Source organism: Lontra canadensis, unplaced genomic scaffold (assembly GCF_010015895.1).
Source record: "Lontra canadensis isolate GAN:19392208 unplaced genomic scaffold, GSC_riverotter_1.0 scaffold125, whole genome shotgun sequence".
NCBI lineage: Eukaryota > Metazoa > Chordata > Mammalia > Carnivora > Mustelidae > Lontra > Lontra canadensis.
The window spans coordinates 5,325,400-5,346,080 of record NW_022631119.1 but is presented as its reverse complement, the minus strand read 5'-3'; the positions used below and the strand labels follow the sequence as shown (position 1 = coordinate 5,346,080).

Below are 20,681 nucleotides of genomic sequence, written 5' to 3'. Positions count from 1 at the left end.
CTGGCGGGGCTGGAGATGCTCTGGGCGAGGTTCCCTAGAGGGGTTCCTTTAGGAGATATAAATGTGGGCTGCGTCCGAGGATTACCCGCCGCGTGGGGGCAGGAAGCACCGGGCGCCACCCTGGAGGTTGATGTGCTGTGGGCCAGGGGCTAATGCTGGAGAAAGAATTCTTGAGACGTTTTTGATGGAAGAAGGTGCTTTATTATAGTAGGGGGACAGGACCCGTGGGCAGGAAAAGCTGCACTTGTGTTTGTGGGGAGTGACGGATTAAATACCTTCTAGTTTGGGGTGGGGGCGGGCTAAGGATAGAGTAAGTCTCTAAGGAATTTGGAAGTATAGATTTCAGGACCTTGAGGGGCTAGCAGCTGCTAAGATAAGATTATTTACTAATACCTAGTAAAATATCAGTCTTGAGGCTCTTCAGATGTGTATCAGTGGGCCCTATGCTCGGAAGGTCATTGCACATACATCTTGGGGAGTGGTTATAGCGATCAGAAAAAGTGACACTAACAGGAGTAAAACTATGGTGGTAAAGCAATAGAGAGCTTGAGAGGAATTCCACCCCGGGAATTCAAGACTCAGCAAAGTTAGGTTTCTTTTTCTCCCATCAAGGGTGAGAAGCCCCAAGCCTATGTTATAGATTAGCAGTGAATCAGGTAGAAACACCGTCAGGGCTGGAGAAAATGAGGCAGTCGTGCCAGGCATTGGGTTGAGAGGGAGACCTGCAGACCTATCCACCCCAGGCCCTGCCTAAGTCATAGGTACCTCAACTCACTGAATCTTGACAGTATCTTCCCTTTGACAGAGAAGGGAACAGGCTCAGAGCTTTGAAGCTACTTGTCTGTCACAACATTCAGAGCGTGGAGCCCCGGATCTATCTGTCCCCACAGCCCAGGCAGGCCTCTGGCCCCGGAGATAGACGGCTCAGTGTTTGATAAGTAAACATTTTATTGAACTATAAATACAGAGAAGTCTACACATCATTAGTGTGCCATTCAATGGCTTGACACAAAGTGAACACACCAGTATAACCAATACCCAGATCAAGATACCAAACATTAGGTGCCCCCAGGTGCCCCCCACAGGCTCTTTTCCTGCCACGCCATCGCCTCTGAAAGTTTTTCCTTTTCTGACCTCTGGCCACCTGGATTACTTTTGTCTGTTTCCATTCATGCAGCACGTACTGTGTATTTGGCTTCTTCTTCTTCTTTTTTTTTTTTTTTACCTAAGTCACGTTTGTGACGTCCAAATTGCACAGAGGAATAGTTCCTTCGTTTTCATTTCTGTCTGCTTTCTATTGTGTGAATATGCCTCAAACTGAATATTTTCCTTCTTGGGGTTATTCGCATGCTGTGAACATTCTCATCCATTTCTAACATAGACATTTAGGTATATCCCAAGGAGTAGAATTGCTGGTCAAACGGCAGTTGTGTGTTTGGTTTTAGTAGAAGACACTGTCAGACTCTACTAACTTGCACTCCCACCACTTGTGCACTCACTTGATACTCTCTCTCAATTTTTTTTTCCATTCTGGTGGGTGTGCTGAGGGTTGTCACACCAGACACCGTTTGTGCACTTTTCGCTGGCACTTTCCAAACTCAGAATCCTTACAACACCCTCAGAGGTGGATTTGCTATTTCTCATTTTACAGATGAGGCAAGAGGCTGACAGGGGAAAGTCACTTCCACGAAGTCACAAAGAGAATTAGTAGCACTTGCTCGGTGCCAGCCCTGTGCTAGGGGGACCCAGAAATCAATCAGATCTGGCCCCTGTCTTCTTTCTTTCAAGTCCCAGGACTTTTATTTCCATTTAAAAAAATGGAAACAATGATGACAACTAATCTTCTGTTCTTTCTCTGCATTGACAACCCTTAGTTTTGTCTTCCATATTTCCGTCTCCTCCAAAAGGTATCCCAATTTCTGCTTGAGTCTTAGAATCTATCTTCAAACAAGCACTCATCATCTCCGTCCTTGCCTCTTGTTCCCTAGCTTCCCAGTTTCCAGACTTCAGACTCAAACCTATGTGAGAGCCTTGCCTTTACTCCCACAAGTCCTGTCAAACCAACACCGAGCTCTCTCTGCCATCTTTGGCAATGATAAGTCAATGAATCCCTTTGGAGTTTTATGGATAATAATTATAAGTAACTATTTCCTGAACACAGACTGGGTACCTGGCTCTTCACTAAAACATTTTATTGTATTATCTCATTCAATCCTCACAACCTTATGAAGAAGGTAGTAAAAGTAACCAACATTTATACAGACTCTTTACTTTTACTACATGTTTCATAAGGTTGTGAGGATTGAATGAGATAACACAATAAAGTGTTTTATACACATCATTTGATTTAATGTCCTATTAAAGTGGGATTTGAAATGGAAACTGTTGTCTTACTTCCTACTTCCTCATTTCTGATACAAGATACCAGACTCAGGGAGGTGAAGTCACTTGGCCAAGGTCACACAGCATGGAAATAGTAGAGCTGGTATTCAAATCAGAACCTGGGCTCTTAACCTGACATGATAGTTATTGTTTGGATTTGCAGATGATCTTCAACAAGCAAGGTAGTCATTCTCAAGCAGGAGGAAATCACATCCTTTAGGGAGTAAAGCTAGACCCACCTTTACCTTATTTTAACATTATGACCTTTCCTCCCATCTTCCAGTGAAGAACTACCCATCTAGATCATTTAACAGATGGGTAAACTAGAACGAGGATCAGGTCAACTGACTAAAATTTCTTCCTCCTGGGTCAAGTCCAGGGCTTTCTTCCTCTAAACTACACTGCCTTCTGACACAGGTCCTGGACAGCTCTTGTGTTTAGTGAGGGCATTCCCAGATCTGGGTCTTCAGAGCCCTGCGTGAGGCTGGGTGCATACGGGAGCCAGCAGACAGGTAAGTAAAGACAGCAGGGCTGGCAGAGAACCTCTTCCTCATCTATAGAGGTCAACTGAACTCCAGTCATGACAGCCGTGCCAAAATGTGGGCCCACGGTTGCCAGATCTGATATTTCAAGAAAGTCAAGAATGGAGATTTTCAAGTGAAATCTTCTAATTTTTAAATCTTGACAATAACTTCAAACACTTAAAAACACCATGCCACAGGGTGCCTGAGTGGCTTGGTCAGGTAAGTGGCCAGTTCTTGATCTCAGCTCAGGTCTTGATCTCAGGGTTGTGAGTTCAGGCCCCACATTGGGCTCCATGCTGGCTCTGGAGCCTACTTAAAACAAAAACAACCACACACCATGCAGGTCAAAGTGGGCTTCATACAACAGATAGATGATCCCTGGTCTAGGTTCATCCTGTCCCCAGCATTGCCATCAAAGGCCCAGGAATGAAAGGTTTTATTTAGTCCCAGGGTGGAAGTGGAGGGAGGGTCTGAAACATTGAGAAGGCAGCAAGAATAAGAGGTAAAGGATGAATAAGGATGAAACTCAGGGAAAAGCAAGTGTAAATCTCTAGCAATAGCTGATTTGTTAAATAAACTGACCATCTTTTGTTATGGACTTGGTTTTTAAAAGTGGGGTAGAATATTTAACGGTATACCATGTGGTCACAAAATATGTAATACCTAAAAGAAAAAAAGAGATGACAAAACAATAAGTATAAACCCTTTAAAAATCTTTCTGTATGGGGACACCGTGGTCGCTCAATTGTTAAGTGTCTGCCTTTGGCTCAGGTTATGATCCCAGGGTCCAGAGATTGAGACCCATGTCAGGCTCCCTGCTCAGAGGGAAGCCTGCGTCTCCTTCCCCCACTCCCCCCTGCTTGTGTCCCCCCTCTCACTGTCTTTCTCCCCTTGTCAATTAAAGAAAATCTTTTTTTTAAAAGTACTACCTTAATTTAAAAATACTTTATCGCTGAAAATGTTAACAATCATCTGAGCTTTCAGTTAGTCATAACCTTTTTGCTGGTGGAGGGTCTTGCCTTGACGTTGAGGGCTGCTGACTGATCAGGGTGGTGATTGCTAAAGGTTGGGGTAGCATGGCAATTTAAAAAATAAGACAGCATTGGGACACCTGGGTGGCTCTGTTGGTTAAGCCACTGCCTTCAGCTTGTGTCCTAATCCCAGGGTCCTGGGATCCCCACATCGGGTTCCTTGCTCAGCGGGGAGCCTGCTTCTCTCTGCTTCTGCCTGCCTCTCTGCCTGCTTGTGCTCTCTCTCTCTCTTGACAAATAAATAAATAAAATATATTTTTAAATTAATTAATTAATTAATTAAAATAAGACAGCATTGAAGTTTGCTGCATCAATTGACTCTTTCAGGAACAGTTTCTCTGTAGCATGTGAGGTTGTTCGATAACATTCACCTGCTGTAGAACTTTCAAAACTGAAGTCAGTCCTCTCAAATTCTGCTGCTGCTTTATCAACTACGTTTATGTAATATCCTAAATCCTGTCATTTCAACAATCTGCACGCCATCTTTACCAAGAATAGGTTCCATCACAAGACACCATTTTCTTTGCTCATTTCCAAGAATCAGCTCCTCATCTGTAAAACTTTGATCATGAGATCGCAGCAATCCAGTCTCGTTCTCAGGATCCACTTCTAATTTCAGTTCTCTTGCTATTTCCAGAACATCTGCGGTGACTTCCCCACTGCAGTCTTGGATTTCTCAAACTCATCCATAAAGATTGGAATCAACTTCTTGCAAACTCCTGTTCATGTTGCTATTTTTACTTCTCCCCAGGAATCACAGATGTTCCTGATGGCTAGAATGATGAATCCTTTCCAGAAAGTTTTCAGCTTGCAGTACTAGCCTTATGAAATGTTTTTCTTAAATAACAAGACTTGAAAGACAAATGTCTCCCAATCCATGAGCTGCAGAATGGATGTGGTGTCAGCAAGTACAAAAACAACATAAATCCCACTGTCCGTCTCCTTCAGAGCTCTTGGGAGACCAGATGCATAGTCTGTAAGCAGTGGTGTTTGGAAAGGATTCTTCTTCTTCTCCTTCTCCTCCTCCTCCTCCTCCTCCTCCTCCTCTTCCTCCTCCTCCTCCTCCTCCTCCTCCTCCTCCTCCTTCTCCTCCTCCTTCTCCTCCTAATCCTTCTTTTTTTTGGCTGAGCAGCAGGTCTCAGCAGTGGGCTTAAACCATTCTGCAGACCGTGCTGTAAACAGATGTGCGGCCATCCGGGTTTGGCTGTTCCAGGTACAGAGCACAGGCAGGGTAAGATGGGGCATAACTCGTCCCGGCCTTGGGATCTTCAGAACGGTCCGGGGGCACCGGCTTCCACCGAAGTCACCAGCTGCATTCCCCCTACCCAGCGAGTCAGCCAGCCTGTCCTTAGAAGCTTGAAAGCCAGGCATCGACTTCACCTTCCTCCAATAAAAGGCTGTCTTTGTCTGTATTGAGAATTCGTTTGTGATAGCCACTTTTGTTAATGGTTTTTGTTAGATCTGGTTAATTGACGGCGGCTTCTATGCCAGCCCCTGCTGGTTCACCTTGCACTTCTACGTCATGGAGATGGCTTCTTTCCTTGAACCTCAGGAGTGTCACGGCAGGCGTGACAAATCGACCAGGGTCGAGAGGGTAAGAGGATGCTGAAAAGAAATTAAGAGACAAAGAGATGGGGGCAGGAGGAGCACCAAGGAGGATGTCGAATAGCGCCTCTCAAATTTCTTCCCATATGCTCATAGTTCCTTCAGGGCAGGCAGAGGGGCCTTGGAGTTTAAGCTGATTTTTAATTTCTTGCCCTGCCTTTTGCCATGCATCTAAACTTACAGTTCCTTCCTTTGGGAACCATGGACATAACACTGACACAGTGTCAAAGAACTGCTGCAAGGTTCGTCTAGTAACCTTGGACCCCTGCTTTTTCATTAGGGCCTGCAATGCTGTCATAAAGAAAGTTTGTTCCACTGACTGACCTTGCCCCATGTTATTTTACTCCTGTTGTGGCCCTGAAAAATGGGGCTCCTCTTACCTGGATTTGGTAACTACTTACCTATCAGCGCGCGCCTCCTGAATGTGCTCAGGTCCCTGTTCGGGCGCCACTTGTCGCGGCCGGCCACGACACAGGAGCCAGTCTCTTCTGGCGTCCAACTTCTGCAGTTGCCCTACCTCTCTCAGCCTTCATGGAACTGAAGAGTCCTGAGGCCTTGCTCTGGATTAGGCTTTGACTTAAGGGAATGTTGTGGCTCATCTGATCCTTGAGCCAGACCCCTGAGACTTCCTCCATATCAGCAATAAGGCTGTTTTGCTTTCTTAGAATTCATCTGTTCACTGGAGTAGCGCTTTTAATTTTCCTCAAGAACTTTTCCTTTGCGAATACAACTTGGCTGTTTGGCTCAAGAGACCGAGCTTTCAGCTTATGTTGGTTTTCGACATGCCTTCCTCACTAAGCTTAATTATTTCTTGCTTTTCATTTAAAGTGAGAGATGCAGGACTCTTCACTTGAACACCTAGAAGCCATTGTAGGATGGGTCACTGTTCTGTGTGGGCAGGGTTCATGGTGACCCCAAACAATTTTATTTATTTTTATTATTTTTTAAAGATTTTATGTATATATTTGACAGAGAGATAGCGTAAGTAGGCAGAGCAGCAGGCAGAAGGAGAGGGAGAAGCAGGCCAACTGCTGAGCAGGGAGCCCAACACAGGGCTTGATCCCAGAATCCTGGGATCATGACCTGAGCCAAAGGCTGCTGCTTAACCCACTGAGCTACGCAGGTGCCCCGAAACAATTTTAAGAATAACATCAAAGGTTATTGATGTTACTGATCAGAGATCAGTCACTGATCAGAGATCACCATAACTGATCTAATAATGAAAAATTTTTAGGGACGCCTGGGTGGCTCAATGGGTTAAAGCCTCTGCCTTCGGCTCAGGTCATGATCTCAGGATCCTGAGAGCAAGCCCTGCATCGGACTCTCCCCTCAGCAGGGAGTCTGCTTCCCCCTCTCTCTGCCTGCCTCTCTGCCTACTTGTGATCTCTCTCTCTCTGCCAAATAAATAAATAAAATCTTTTTTAAAAAAGAAAATTTAAAAAATATTGTAAGGATTACCCAAATATGACACAGAGACATGAAATGAGCAAGTGTTTTGGGAAAACAGTGGCAGTAGATTTGTTCAGTGCAGGGTTGCCCCAAACCTTCAACCTGTAAAATCACAGTATTTGCAAAGCACAATAAAGCAAATGCAATAAAACAGGGTATGCCCTTGCCTATTTCATTTTGTTCTAGCTATTTAAAATAGTATCTCAGGACGCCTGGGAGGCTCAGTCAGTTAAGCATCTGCCTTCGGCTCAGGTCATGATCTCAGGGTTCTGGGTTCGAGTCTCACATCCAGCTCTCTGCTCAACTGGGGAGCCTGCTTCTCCCTCTCCCTCTGCTGCTCCACCTGCTTGTGCTCTCTCTCTCTGTCAAATAAATAAATAAAATCTTTAAAAAAGAATAAAAATAAAACAGTATCTATAAAAACAGGGGGTACCTGGGTGGCTCAGTGGGTTAAAGCCTCTGCCTTCAGCTCAGGTCATTATCCCAGGGTCCTGGGATCGAGCCCCACATCAGACTCTCTGCTCAGCAGGGAGCCTGCTTCTCCTCCTCTGCCTGCCTCTCTGCCTACTTTGTGATCTCTCTCTGTCAAATAAATAAATAAAATAAAATAAACAGGTATAATTGATATATAATAAATTGTATGTATTTAAAGTATACAACTTACTAAGTTTGGGTACATGTACATACACACGGAACCATCTTTAGAATCAAGATGATGAACCAATCTATTACCTTCAAAAGTTCTTTCAGGTCCTTTTCTCTACACTTCTTGCTTCCATCCTGGAGAACTCTAATTTTTTGGCATTTTTTAGAATTTTATGTAAATGAAATCAGACAGCACATACTCTTTCATTCCGTATAAATATCCCGAGAGTTATGCATGTCACTGTGTGTGTCACACAGTTCGTTCCTTTGCACTGCTGAGTACCCACGGTATTGAGTATCAGCCTTTGGCTATTACAAGTGCCATTGCTATGAATGTACGAGCTGGACATGTCCTTTTATTTCTCTTGGATAAACACCGAGGAGTGGAGTGACTGGGTCCTAGGGTAGGTGTAAGTTTAACATTAAAAAAAAAACAAACACCACACCGATCCCCAGCGTGGTTTTACCGTTTCACATCCCTGTCGGTGATACGGGAGTTCCAACTACTCCATAGTCTCACCAAATGCTCCTGGACTTTGAAATCGGTCTTTCCATTTCAGACATTCTAATAGGTGTGATTTTAGCTTGAATTTACCTAATGACTAATCGTGTTGACCCTTTTATCACATGCTTATTTACCACCCACATATTTTCTTGGGTGGGGTGTCTGTTTAAATCTTTTGCCCATTTTTCATTGTGTTGCTTTTTCATTATTGAGTTTCAACAGTTTTTTTATTTATCCTGGTGTCTCAATCTGCTTGGGCCACCATAACAAAATATTGAGCAGCCCAAGCAAAAGGAATCTATTTCTCACAGTTCTGAAGGCTGGGAAGTTCAAGATCAAGGTGCTGGCTGTTTGGGGTCTTGATGAGGGCTCTCTTCCTAGCTGATAGATGGTTGCCTTTTCACTGTGTCCTCACATAATGGAGAAAGAGAGCTCTGACATCTTTTCCTCTTGTAATAAGGATAAGGTGTCTATAGGATCAGCACCCCATGCTTTAGGAGCTCTTGAAACCTCTACCACCTTCTCACAGGCCCTATCTCACTGATACAGTAACAGTGGGAGTTAGGGTACCAACCTATGAATTTTGAGGGAACACATTCAGTCCATAAAACATACTAGTCCTCAATCAGATATGTTATTTAGAAATGCCTTTCTAATATGTGCCTTGCCTTTTCATTCTCTTAATGGCTGGTGTCTTTTAAGAGGATAAATTCTTTTTTTTTTTTAAAGATTTTATCCATTCATTTGACAGACACAGATCACAAGTAGACGGAGAGGCAGATAGAGAGAGAGAGAGGAGGAAGCAGGCTCCCCGCAGAGCAGAGAGCCCGATGCGGGACTCGATCCCAGGACCCTGAGATCATGACCCGAGCCGAAAGCAGCAGCCTAACCCACTGAGCCACCCAGGCGCCCCAAGAGGATAAATTCTTAATTTTAAGTCAGATTTATCAATTTTTTAAGAAATGGATCACTCTGTCAGTGTTGTTATCTAAAAAATCTTTGAATAATGGAAATTCACATTTTATATTAAAAGTTTTGTAATTTCATATTTTACATTTAGATCTATAATTCATTTTGAAGTTTGGGGGGTTTTGTTTGTTTTCTGTTGTGGTTTTTGTTTTTGTTTTTGTTTTTGTTTTTTTTGGTGTATGGTACAAAGTATTGATCAAAGTTTATCTTAAAAAAAAAAAGAAAAAGTTCACCTTTTTTTGCCTATGGATACCCAGTTTTTCTAGCACCATTTTTGAAAACACTATCTTTCCCACTGAATTGTCTTTCAGCTTTGTCAAAACTCAATTTACTATGCATGTATGGACCTATTTCTTTTTCTTGCTTACTTGCATTGGCCAGAACTGAGTACAATACTGACTAGAAGGTGGTGAAAGCAAATATTCTTTTCTTGCTTCCAGTCTTTTTTTTTTTAAAGATTTTATTTATTTATTTGACAGAGAGAGAGAGAGAGATCACAAGTAGGCAGAGAGGTGGAGGGGGGGTTAGGCTCCCCACTGGGCAGAGAGCCCAATGCGGGGCTCAATCCCAGGACCCTGAGATCATGACCTGCACTGAAGGCAGAGGCTTAGCCCACTGAGCCACCCAGGAGCCCCTCTTGCTTCCAGTCTTAAGTGGAAAGTATTTAGAGTTGTTTTTTCTTAAAGAGTTTATTTATTTATTTGACAGGCACAGATCGCAAGTGGGCAGAGAGGGAGGCAGAGAGAGGGGAAGCAGGCTCCTTGCTGAGCAGAGAGCCCGATGCGGGGCTCGACCCCAGAACCCTGAGATCATGACCTGCACTGAAGGCAGAGGCTTAACCCACTGAGCCACCCAGGAGCCCCTGTTTTGTTTTGTTTTTTTAAAGATTTTATTTACTTATTTATTTGAGAGAGAGAAAGCATGAGCAGAGGAGGGGCAGAGGGAGAAGCAGGGAGCCCAATGTGGGGCTCAATCCTGGGACTCCAGGATCATGATCTGAGCAGAAGGCAGAAGCTTAACTGACTGAGCCACCCAGGCGCCCCAAGTATTCAGACTTTTAATGTTATCTTTCTAAATGCACTTTGGCAAGTTCAAGAAGTTTCTATGATTCTTTCTATTCCTTTGTTCCTGAGTTTTGTTTTGTTTGTTACTCTGACTGGATGTTCAATTTTGTTGAAATTTTTTTTAATTTTTAATTTTTATTAACATATAATATATTATTAGCCCCAGGGTTACAGGTCTGTAAATCGTCAGGCTTATACACTTCACAGCACTCACCATAGCACATGCCCTCCCCAACGTCCATAACCCAACCACCCTCTCCCTACCCCCCTCCCCGCAGCAACCCTCAGTTTGTTTTGTGAGATTAAGAGTCTCTTATGGTTTGTCTCCCTCCTGATCCCATCTTGTTTCATTTTTTCCTTCCCTGCCCCCAAGTTCCCCCCCATTGCCTCTCAAATTCTTCATATCAGAGAGATCATATGATAATTGTCTTTCTCTGATTGACTTATTTCGCTCAGCATAATACCCTCTAGTTCCATCCATGTCATTGCAAAAGGCAAGATTTCATTTCTTTTGATGGCTGCATAGTATTCCATTGTATATACACCACATGTTCTTTATCCATTCATCTGTTCATGGACATCCACTTTCTTTCCATAGTTTGGCTATTTGTTGAATGTTTTTTATCTATTGAGATGATAATGAAGTGTCTATCTTTAGTTCGTTAATATGATGACTTTCATTTATTGCTTTTTAAAAATTTATTTGTTTGTTTGTTTGTTTGTTTGTTTGTTTAAAAGAGAGAGATTGATCCAGGGGAGGGAAGGGCAGAGGGAGAAGTAGAAGCAGGCTCCCCACTGAGAAGGGAGCCCAATCTGGGGCTGGATCCCAGGACCCTAGGATCATGACCCAAGCTGAAGGCAGATGCTTAACTAACTGAGCCACTCAGGCACCCCTCATTGATTACTTTTTGAATGTTTAACAAATCTTGTATTCCCAGAATAAGCCCTACTTGGCCTTTTTATATATTATCACTTTAATGTGTTGATGGATTCAATTTACTAACACTTTTGTTGAGGATTATTGTGTCTATGTTCATGGGAGATATTGATTTATAGTAAATGTCTTTGGTCTCTGGTATCAAGATAATGTTAGTATCATGAAATTAGTTGGGAAAAAATAAAATTAGTTGGAATGTGTTCCTTCCTCTTCTATTTTCTGAGGGAGTTTTTTAGAATTCATGTTACTTCTTTAAATATTTGATAAATTTTTCCAGTAAAATCATTGACCTAGAGATTTATGTTTCAACAGATATTTAACTATAAATTCAATGTCTTTAATAGTTGTAGGACTTCCCAGGTTATTTTTTTCATCTTTGGTGAATTTGCAGTAGGTGTCCCTACTGAATTATATTTAAAGTGAGTTTCTTAGGGTAACTGGGTGGCTCAGTCAGTTAAGCCTCTACCTTCAGCTCAGGTTATAATCTCAGGGTCCTGGGATGGAGCCCTGCATTGGGCTCCCTGCACAGCAGGGAGTCTGCTTCTTCTTCTCCCTCTGCCCCTTTCCCCTACTCATGCTTTCTCTCTCAAATAAATAAAATTTTTTAAAAAATAGAGTTCTTTCTCTCTGTCAAATAAATAAATAAAATATTTTAAAAAGAGGTCCCTGGGTGGCTCAGTGGGTTAAGCTCTGCCTTCGGCTCAAGTCATGGTCTCAGAGTCCTGGGATCGAGCCCCACATTGAGCTCTCTCCTCGGTGGGGAGCCTGCTTCCTCTTGTCTGCTTGCCTCTCTGCCTACTTGTGTTCTCTCCCTCTCTGTGTGTCAAATAAGTAAATAAAATATTTTTTTAAAAAGAGAAAAAAATAAAAATAGAGTTCCTTTTAGATAGCATGTGGTTTAAATCTAATCTGACAATCTCTGTCTTTTATTTGGTATACTTAGATCGTTTATGTGTAATATAATTATTGATAAATTATATTTAGGCCTATAATTTTATTGTTTTGCTTGTTCTCTCTGTGTTTTTTTTTTATCTCTTTCCCCTTTCTGCCTTCTTTAGGATTTGAAATTTTTTTCATTTAATTTTTCCATTGGCTCCCTACTTTGTCCCCAAATACTTTCTGTTTACATGTGATCCCTCCCCAGTTCTCTGGCCAGAAAGAGAGTATTTCTCAGAATTTTTCTGTCTATATCTGCTGCCCAGGTCTGGTATTTGGATCACCTAGTGGTTAAAGTAGGGAGGTACCAGAGGAGAAAAATACCCACAGAAACCTCACCACCATATCAGTCATTTTTCAAATTTCGACTTGGTTGAAATTTTTGAAATTTTTCATTGAATTCATTGAAAATTGAAATTTTTCAAGTTTTACTTATCTACTCTCAATTACTTTTTAGTGTCCTCAGGTTGTTGGTTTATGTATTCTGGCAAAGGCTTTTAGTTGTAATCAATGAGAGATTACATATAGTAGGCTTAATCAACCTTAATGAGAAGCATAAGTACACTTGCACAAAAGTCTTTTGATAAGAGTGACATTGTTTTGAGTTTTTGCAAATCTTGTTAATGTCCAGCTGAATAGAAAGCAACTAGATTCTGATATCAGTTTCTGCATTCAGTGTATTATAATACATTGTTCTGATGGAAGTACATGAAGAAAATCTGGCCTCACACACATAGAAATAATTTTGATTTAGAAGTGTATTTAATAATCTTTTCAGATAAATGTGAATCTTCTTTAACACTACACCAAAACTACAATTGTTTTTTCCTAAAAATTCATTGCAATGTAGAGCCTGAAACTCAATCAACAAACTTAAAAATCCATCAGTCTATCTTGAACTTGGAATGGATTTTTGACCTGTTCATACTTTTATAACAACATGCATCAAGCATTTGGAAAATACTGGCTTACTGAGTTATTCAGCTTTCCATATGTTGACATAATATCCATGCTGATTTCACCAGAAAAACTGTGTTTGGAACACTATTAAGCTCAGATATGTGTTTTTTTTTCCCTTGAAAGACTCAGATTTTATCATTTGTAACAAATTCATCAGTTATTTTCCTTAAAGGGACAGGTTCTGTTCATATTTTAGAAAATATCGAGTCCCGCATTGGGCTCTCTGCTCAGCAGGGAGCCTGCTTCCTCTTCCCTCTCTCTCTCTCTCTGCTTGCCTCTCTGCCCACTTGTGATCTCTCTCTGTCAAATAAATAAAATCTTAAAAAAATTTATATGAAAAAAGCTACTAGTACGGTTCATAATTCAAATGATCAAATACTTTTTTTGAGACAATTCATCATATATCAATGTGCAGCTTTAAACATATACCTTGCATTTTGTTACAGAGAATATTAAGATGACTTGGTACTCAAGGATAGAGATATTTAATTAAATTAATAATTTTTACTGTTTCATCAAGGACATTGTGTTTTTTTGAAAGATTTTATTTATTTACTTGAGAGAGAGAGTAAAAGAGGGCAAGCAGGAGAGGGGGAAGGTCAGAGAGAGAAGCAGATCCCCCACTGAGTAGAGAGCCCAATGCAGGATTCAATCCTGGGGCTCCAGGATCATGACCTGAGCTGAAGGCCTTCGCTCAACCACCTGAGCCACCCAGGTGCCCCCATCAAGGATATTGTTAGGTGAAACTGGTTTTTGTTGGTTTTTTTTGTTTGTTTCTTTTGTTTTGTGTTTTTTTTTTTTTTTTTTTTTTTTTTTTTTTTTTTTTTTTGATTTTTGTTTTTTTTTTTTTTGCTGTGAATGAGTGGTTGTGGAGAATACAACTTCTAAACATTTGGTGCCACCACCTCAATTTGAGACAAGGGCCAGCAGTTTTATCCACCATTGTTTTTGCACCATCATTGCAAATTTCAACACAATGAAAATTCTGAATAACATCTTAGTTATATTATGAAAATAATTTTGACCTCAGGGACTCTCTAAAAAGCTCAGGGACATGAAGGGATCTGAGAGGACTACTCTACTAGGGTTAAGTATTAAGGAAGTGTACAGGGTTCTCCTATGAAAATAAAAATAATGGCACTTAGACCAGCCAGGAAACTGTAGCCAAAGAGATATGAAGAACAGTAGGAATTAATTGGATTAGGAAAGCAGAAGGACACTCCAGACTAAAAGAAGAGGCAGGACAAGTGAGAATATATGTGTGGGAGACATGTAGGCTGAGACCAAGAGTGAGGTTGAGATAGAGTTGGAGTCATATTATGGGAAGTATGGAATATCATCTAAGGAGTTTAAAATTGATCCTAAGGGTAAAGGACAACCACTAAGGGGTCTTAAGCAGGGAAATGACTTGACAAGATTTTGTGTTTGTTAGGATGATCACTCCTACTGCAGTTATGATATGGACTCAAAGGCAATAAGACCTTTGAGCAAAAAAATCCCAGAAAGCTGTTGCATTAATCCAAGTGAGAGATAGCTGCCTGAATCCCTAAGTAAAATGACAGTGGATTTTGGAAATAAATAGATTAATTGGAGAGATATAAAGGAAGTATATGTAATAAGATTAAGTGACTAAATAGAAGTGAGAATGAAAGGAACAGAGAAGAACCAAGTATAACACTCCTAGCTTGGGCTGCTGGGTGATGGTGTATTCCCTGAGAAGACATGATGTTGAGTAAAGATGCCTGTGAGACATACCAGTGGAAATATCCCATAGTCAGATGGGTATATGGGACTGTCAGATTCCATTTATAAGACATACTTGAAAAAGACAAAACTACAGGAATGTAGAACAGATAGATTGGTGGTTGCCAGGGGCTAGGGGGAGAGGATAGGTGTGACAGAAAAGATAGCACTAGGGAGGGTTTAGGATGATGGAACAATTCTGCACCCTGATTGTGGTAGTGGTAACATAAATCCACACATTAATTGTACCGTGTGTTGATTTAAAAAATAAAATAGGCAAATGACTCTCTGGCTTGCAGAAGTAGTGCCAATGGCAGCATCATTTTCTGAGATTCAGAACAAGGAAAGGAGCTGAGGTAGGTGGTGGGAGACAATGAGATTTGGGATATACTGAGTTTGAGGTAGACTTTGAGACATTCAGTAGGTATCAAGTAGGCAGTGAGACACACTGTCTGGAACTCAAAAGAAGAGCTGTGTCTATTCTTAAAATTTCTGAATTCCTCACTTGGTATAAAATCATGTTTTTCATGGTGGCTGGGTGGCTCAGTCAGTTAAGTGTCTGCTTTTGGCTCAGGTCATGATCTCAGGGTCCTGGGATCAAGCCCCACATCAGGCTCCCATAGGGAGCCTGCTTCTCCCCCTCCCTCTGCTTGCTGCTCCTCCTGCTTGTTCTCTCTCTCTCTCTCTCTGTGTCAAATAAATAAAATCTTAAAAAAAAAGAATCATGCTTTTCTTCTGAACTTCTACATGAGTTATCAAGAGTCACTATTTCATGTTCCCTATCACTGGTGTTTATATTGGCCTGGCACAGGCCAACTTAATCCTTTCATCTCAACCATAACATGATGGTAAATAATGAATTTTGGTAACTTCTGCTTGTGTGCATGGGGTGGCGGGATGTCTTGTTTACAATATAACAAAGGCAGGGGCATCTGGGTGGCTCAGTTGGTTGGACATCTGCCTTCAGCTCAGCACATGATCCTGGAATCCTGGAATCAAGCTCCACATTGGGATCCCCACTCAGCAGGGAGTTTGCTTCTCCCTCTGCTCCTCACCCTGCTCGTGTGTGCACTCTCTCTATCTCAAATAAATAAATAAAACTTTTTTAAAAAGCAATATAACAAAGACAGAAGGTCACTTAGAACCAACATGGGGCATGAGTCACCATGAGTCAGTGGTATCTGAAGCCAGGAAAGGGTTTGAGAAGGCTTAGAAAGACTGTAGAATGTCAGAAGAGGCTTGAAAATGAGAAGTGACAGAGGATAAGGAGCTTGAAAGTTGCAACTGGAGGTGTTGGTGGGAGACCAGGGGTGTGTGTGGGGTGGGTGCATTCGTGTGTGTGTGTGTGTGTGTGTGTGGTGGACATCAGTATGTGATGCCAGAAAAGCCAATGGAAGGAGAACATTAAAAAAGAAGTGTTTAGGGGTCTCTTTTTCTCTCCGGTGCTTGAAACTCGGGAGCCATCATGAACGACACAGTAACTATCAGGACCAGGAAGTTCATGACCAACCGTCTACTTCAGCGCAAACAAATGGTTATTGATCTCCTTCATCCTGGAAAGGCAACAGTACCTAAGACAGAAATTCGGGAAAAACTAGCCAAAATGTACAAGACCACACCAGAAGTCATATTTGTATTTGGATTCAGAACCCATTTTGGTGGTGGCAAGACAACTGGCTTTGGCATGATTTATGATTCCTTGGATTATGCAAAGAAAAATGAACCCAAACATAGACTTGCAAGACATGGTCTGTATGAGAAGAAAAAGACCTCAAGAAAACAGCGAAAAGAACGCAAGAACAGAATGAAGAAAGTCAGGGGGACTGCGAAAGCCAATGTTGGTGCTGGCAAAAAGAAATGAAGTGTCTAGCAGTGAGCTGGAGATTGGACAACAGAAGGAGTAAAGATGCTGCAGTGGCTTTATCTGTGGTGAGTGTGCAGATTTTTCATGAGAGGATTAATAAACTAAGAATGTTAAAAAAAAAAAAAGAAGTGTTTATTCTCTGAGACCAGGAAATGTTCTCAGGTCTTAATTACAAGGGGTTATTGGCAGCCTTGTTTCGCTTCAACTCAGACCAGTGGTGGGGTAGAAGCTAGACTACAGTGGGGGAAGGATATGGAAAGAAAGCGGAAGACAGGGACTGTACTGAGAAGAACAGTATTCTGATGGGTGATGCCCCCATCTTCAGTCTCTTTCACTTTGTGTTGGAGCCATGCGCCAACACCAGTTAGAGACACGAGAATCGGAAACTATCTCTATTTGATGAGAATATATTCAATAATCAATGGAAAAGCAACTACAAATAAGATAATTTAGTTAAGTAGCATGACATAAAATGAATATGCAGAAATCAACGGCCTTCAACTGTGTTCAGTTAGAAGAAAAAACAGAAAGGCAGACCTTGTTCCTAAGAGCAAAAATAATAACAATAGAATACCTAGGCATACGCTTGACAAGAAATCTGCAAAATGGATAAGAGGAAAACTATAAATACTCCTGAAAGACACAAAAGTAAACATGAACAAATGGAAGGGCAACATTTTTGGACAGAAGACTCCCAGAATAGAGGCATCAATTCTTTCAAAGTTAATTTACAAATGTAGTACAATCTTCCCCCAAAGTGCCATCAAACTTTTATCAGGAACCAGAAAAAGGTCGATGACAAAACTTATTTGAAAGAATAAACGGACAAGGACAGCCAGGAAATCTCTGAGATAGACTGTGGTAGGAGGGCAGGATTGACCCTACCAGATATTAAAACATATGATAAAACCCCTGTAATTACAACAATGTGGTATCAGCACATGCGTGGATACACCAAAAGAGCAGGATAGAAAATCCAGGAAGCGATCCAAATGCGTATAGAAATTTAGTACATGTTGAAGGTTGCATCTCAAACCTTTGGAGAAAAGGATTTTTTGAATAAGTGGTACTAGAGTAAGTGGGTAACTATGTGGGAAAAGTTCAAATTAGATCTGTTCCTCACAACACACATCAGGATAAATTTTTAGTGAGATCTCAATTTTTTTAAGTGAAAACTGTACAATTACTAAGAGAAACATGATTAATTCCTTTATAACCTTGAAGCAGTCAAAATGTAGAAGTAGCACAAGAAAAGCTTGACACATCTGGATCAGGAGAACAAAAGCAAAAGAAATGTAGATAAAATTAAATTTCCTTACTTTTTTTAAAGATTGTATTTATTTATTTGACAGAGGGAGAGACAGAAGAGAGGGAACACAAGCAGGGGGAGTAGGAGAGGGAGAAGCAGTCTTCCTGCCAAGCAGGGAGCCTGATGCAGGGCTCGATCCCAAGAGCCTGAGATCATGACCTGAGCCAAAGGCAGATGCTTAATGACTTAGCCACGCAGGCACCCCAAAATTTCCTTACAACTTGCAGCCCACTGACAGATACTGAGACAGGCAGAATATGACAATCCTCAAGGAGTTCACAACTGCCTTAATGTTGATGCTTTGCTAGGAAAAGAAGCAACCTTAGATTGGTAATAGCCAGACCTCCAAGTTCCTCTAAGTCTTCTTTAACAGATGAAAATCCTTTTGGAAACTTCCTTATTTCTAACCCACCCCCAACTTAAAAGTATAAATCAATCGCTCCTCACAACCCCAGCTCAGGTCTTCCTACCCATGGGTCCTATCCCTGTGCTTTAATTTAAAAAAATAATAAAATAAAAAACCCAAAACAAAAAACAACCTTTTTGCACTTGAAGACATCTCAATAATTCTTCCTTGACTGTTGCTTCCAGCCCCCTCACATCATTTTGGCGCCCAACATGGGGCCTGAGTTCAGACGTGGAAACTTGGTATAAATTTGGTGAGTACTTGCGCTTCTCTTCTTTTACTTTCATTTCAAGGGCTTTTCAAAGACTGCGGTCTTATTAAAATACTTTGATGTTGTGGGGCGCCTGGGTGGCTCAGTGGGTTGGGCCACTGCCTTCGGCTCGGGTCATGATCTCAGGGATTGGATTGGGATTGAGTCCTGCATCAGGCTCTCTGCTCAGCAGGGAGTCTGCTTCCCTCTCTCTCTGCCTCTCTGACTACTTGTGATCTCTCTCTCTGTCAAATAAATAAATAAAATCTTTTAAAAAAATACTTTGATGTTGATTGTTCAGGCTACAATCCTCCAGCCCATAGCTACTCAATGGGGAGGAGAAAGCCTGCCTTTTGGCTGGAAGTTAGTACTCTGGCTCTAATGGTAAAAAGATCCAGAAATTTGATGCCCTCTCTTTATTCCTATTCTTACACAAAGTTGTCTGTCTTCGGCATGGGACAGCCACCTAAGTCATTAGGATAGCTGCCAACTTTAAGACTCCTGTGTGAGGTTTCCTCCTCTTTGGCCTAATGTGATCCCCTCCATATCTCAGGTCTAGCTGCTTCTGGCCAGGTAGACCTCTGCTTGGAGCTAGCCAAAACTACCCAACTGAATTAAAACCTCAACCTGGACGGTTTCCTAGGGAAGTCAGGTGTAAGGATTACATGTTTGGGCTTGTCACTTAGATCATGATGAATTTCTATCTTTACTGTTTTCCATCTACTAGTTAGTAATGTCCTCTACTAACTACTTAAATTACAAAATTGGGTGATTTCCCCTTATAAAACTTTTCTAGTGTTTTCCATGGATTACAAATGCCAGATTCTTCACAGCCTTCAAGGCATGGCATGGTATTTTTGTTCATTCACTGGCATTCATTTATAGCCTAGGATGCAATGGGGAAGTCAGGGTGGGAGGGGACACTGGCATCCCTCCTACACGGCAGAGCATGGTGGTAATCATAGTGATTCCATTTGAGGGATGCCTCCAATTCCATTTGAGGGACGCCTCCATGGGATGCCACGTGGGATTGGGGGGGTGGTTCTTAGTAATGCATCTTCTCTACTTTTCTAGGAATGTGAGATCTTCTTCAGTTCCCAAGGACTATCCCTTGGAATGTCTTTTAATCCACTGAAAACAATTCAGACTGTAAGATTTCGGGGGTGGGGGGGGACTGAAACAGGACTTGACCTAAGGGCCTCTGGCAGAATGTTTGGCCACTAACCAGGCTAATAGACCCCCTCCCACCATATTGCATGATGATTATCCAAGTAGGTCTCCTCCTAATAGAAGCAGGTTGCTGGAGGAAACACAGGCCATCCCTGACAAAGGGAGACACTAATTCTTACTGTTCCTCTTCCCAGTTGGTCCCCCTCTTATAGGGGGGATTCTCCCTCATTTATTTCCCATTTCCCTCATTAAGACAGTTGGAGCTTTCTGGAAGAAAGTCACACATAATGCAGCCAGGAGCAGGTGGGGGAGGTTGTAGGATGCCAGCTTAGTCTTTGTCTTTAGCTAGCCTTCTGCTTCCTCAACAATCTGATACCTTTAAAATCATAAAACTAAAATGGGTAAAAATTTCCAAAACTAACTTCAAAAAGCTGCTTTCAAACTGAACAAGAATTAGTAAATGGGGCTAAATGAACTGAGGAAGATGATTATAACTTTTGTGACTCTTGTTTGAAACATTGCTGGTTCTCTAACGTTTGCTCTTCCAGATTAAGGAAACTTTCTCTTAAGATATCTCTGACTTACAGAAATATGATAAAATAGTCTTTTGTGAACAAATTGAAGCCTTTTACTTTTCTCTCTACCTGAACCCTCTGAAATTCAAAAGGTCTCTGTAGGTATTCTTTCTTCTATGGCAATCACAGTCATTTGCATGAGTTCAATAAGAATCTGTTCTTCTCTTGACAGGACACCATTGGAAACATTGGTTATTGTACTAAGGCTTCCACTGGAATGTCTTATTTGAGAAAGATATGCATAGACTCAGATATGACCAAACAGCTTTAAGGAACTAAAGTTGACTTTATGAAACATGGAGCCACAAAGCTCCTTGGAAATGTTGGCCTGACATCTTGCTTACAGAGTTCCCAGCA

The 20,681-nt window shown here is 41.6% G+C and overlaps 1 protein-coding gene across 1 annotated transcript; it reads left to right on the top strand.

Annotated features, from left to right (window-relative positions):
• The first annotated feature begins 16,195 nt into the window (after window positions 1-16,195).
• Window positions 16,196-16,739, top strand: LOC116857701 (40S ribosomal protein S24-like). Its single transcript, XM_032842012.1, has 2 exons — window positions 16,196-16,607; window positions 16,648-16,739. The coding sequence occupies exons 1-2, from the start codon at window positions 16,216-16,218 to the stop codon at window positions 16,652-16,654; spliced, it is 399 nt and encodes a 132-aa protein (XP_032697903.1). The 5' UTR covers window positions 16,196-16,215; the 3' UTR covers window positions 16,655-16,739.
• Window positions 16,740-20,681: the final 3,942 nt, after the last annotated feature.

Bases quoted from the DNA above. Each gene is read 5' to 3' on its own strand.
- LOC116857701 (XM_032842012.1), top strand. From the start codon at position 16,216: ATGAACGACACAGTAACTATCAGGACCAGGAAGTTCATGACCAACCGT.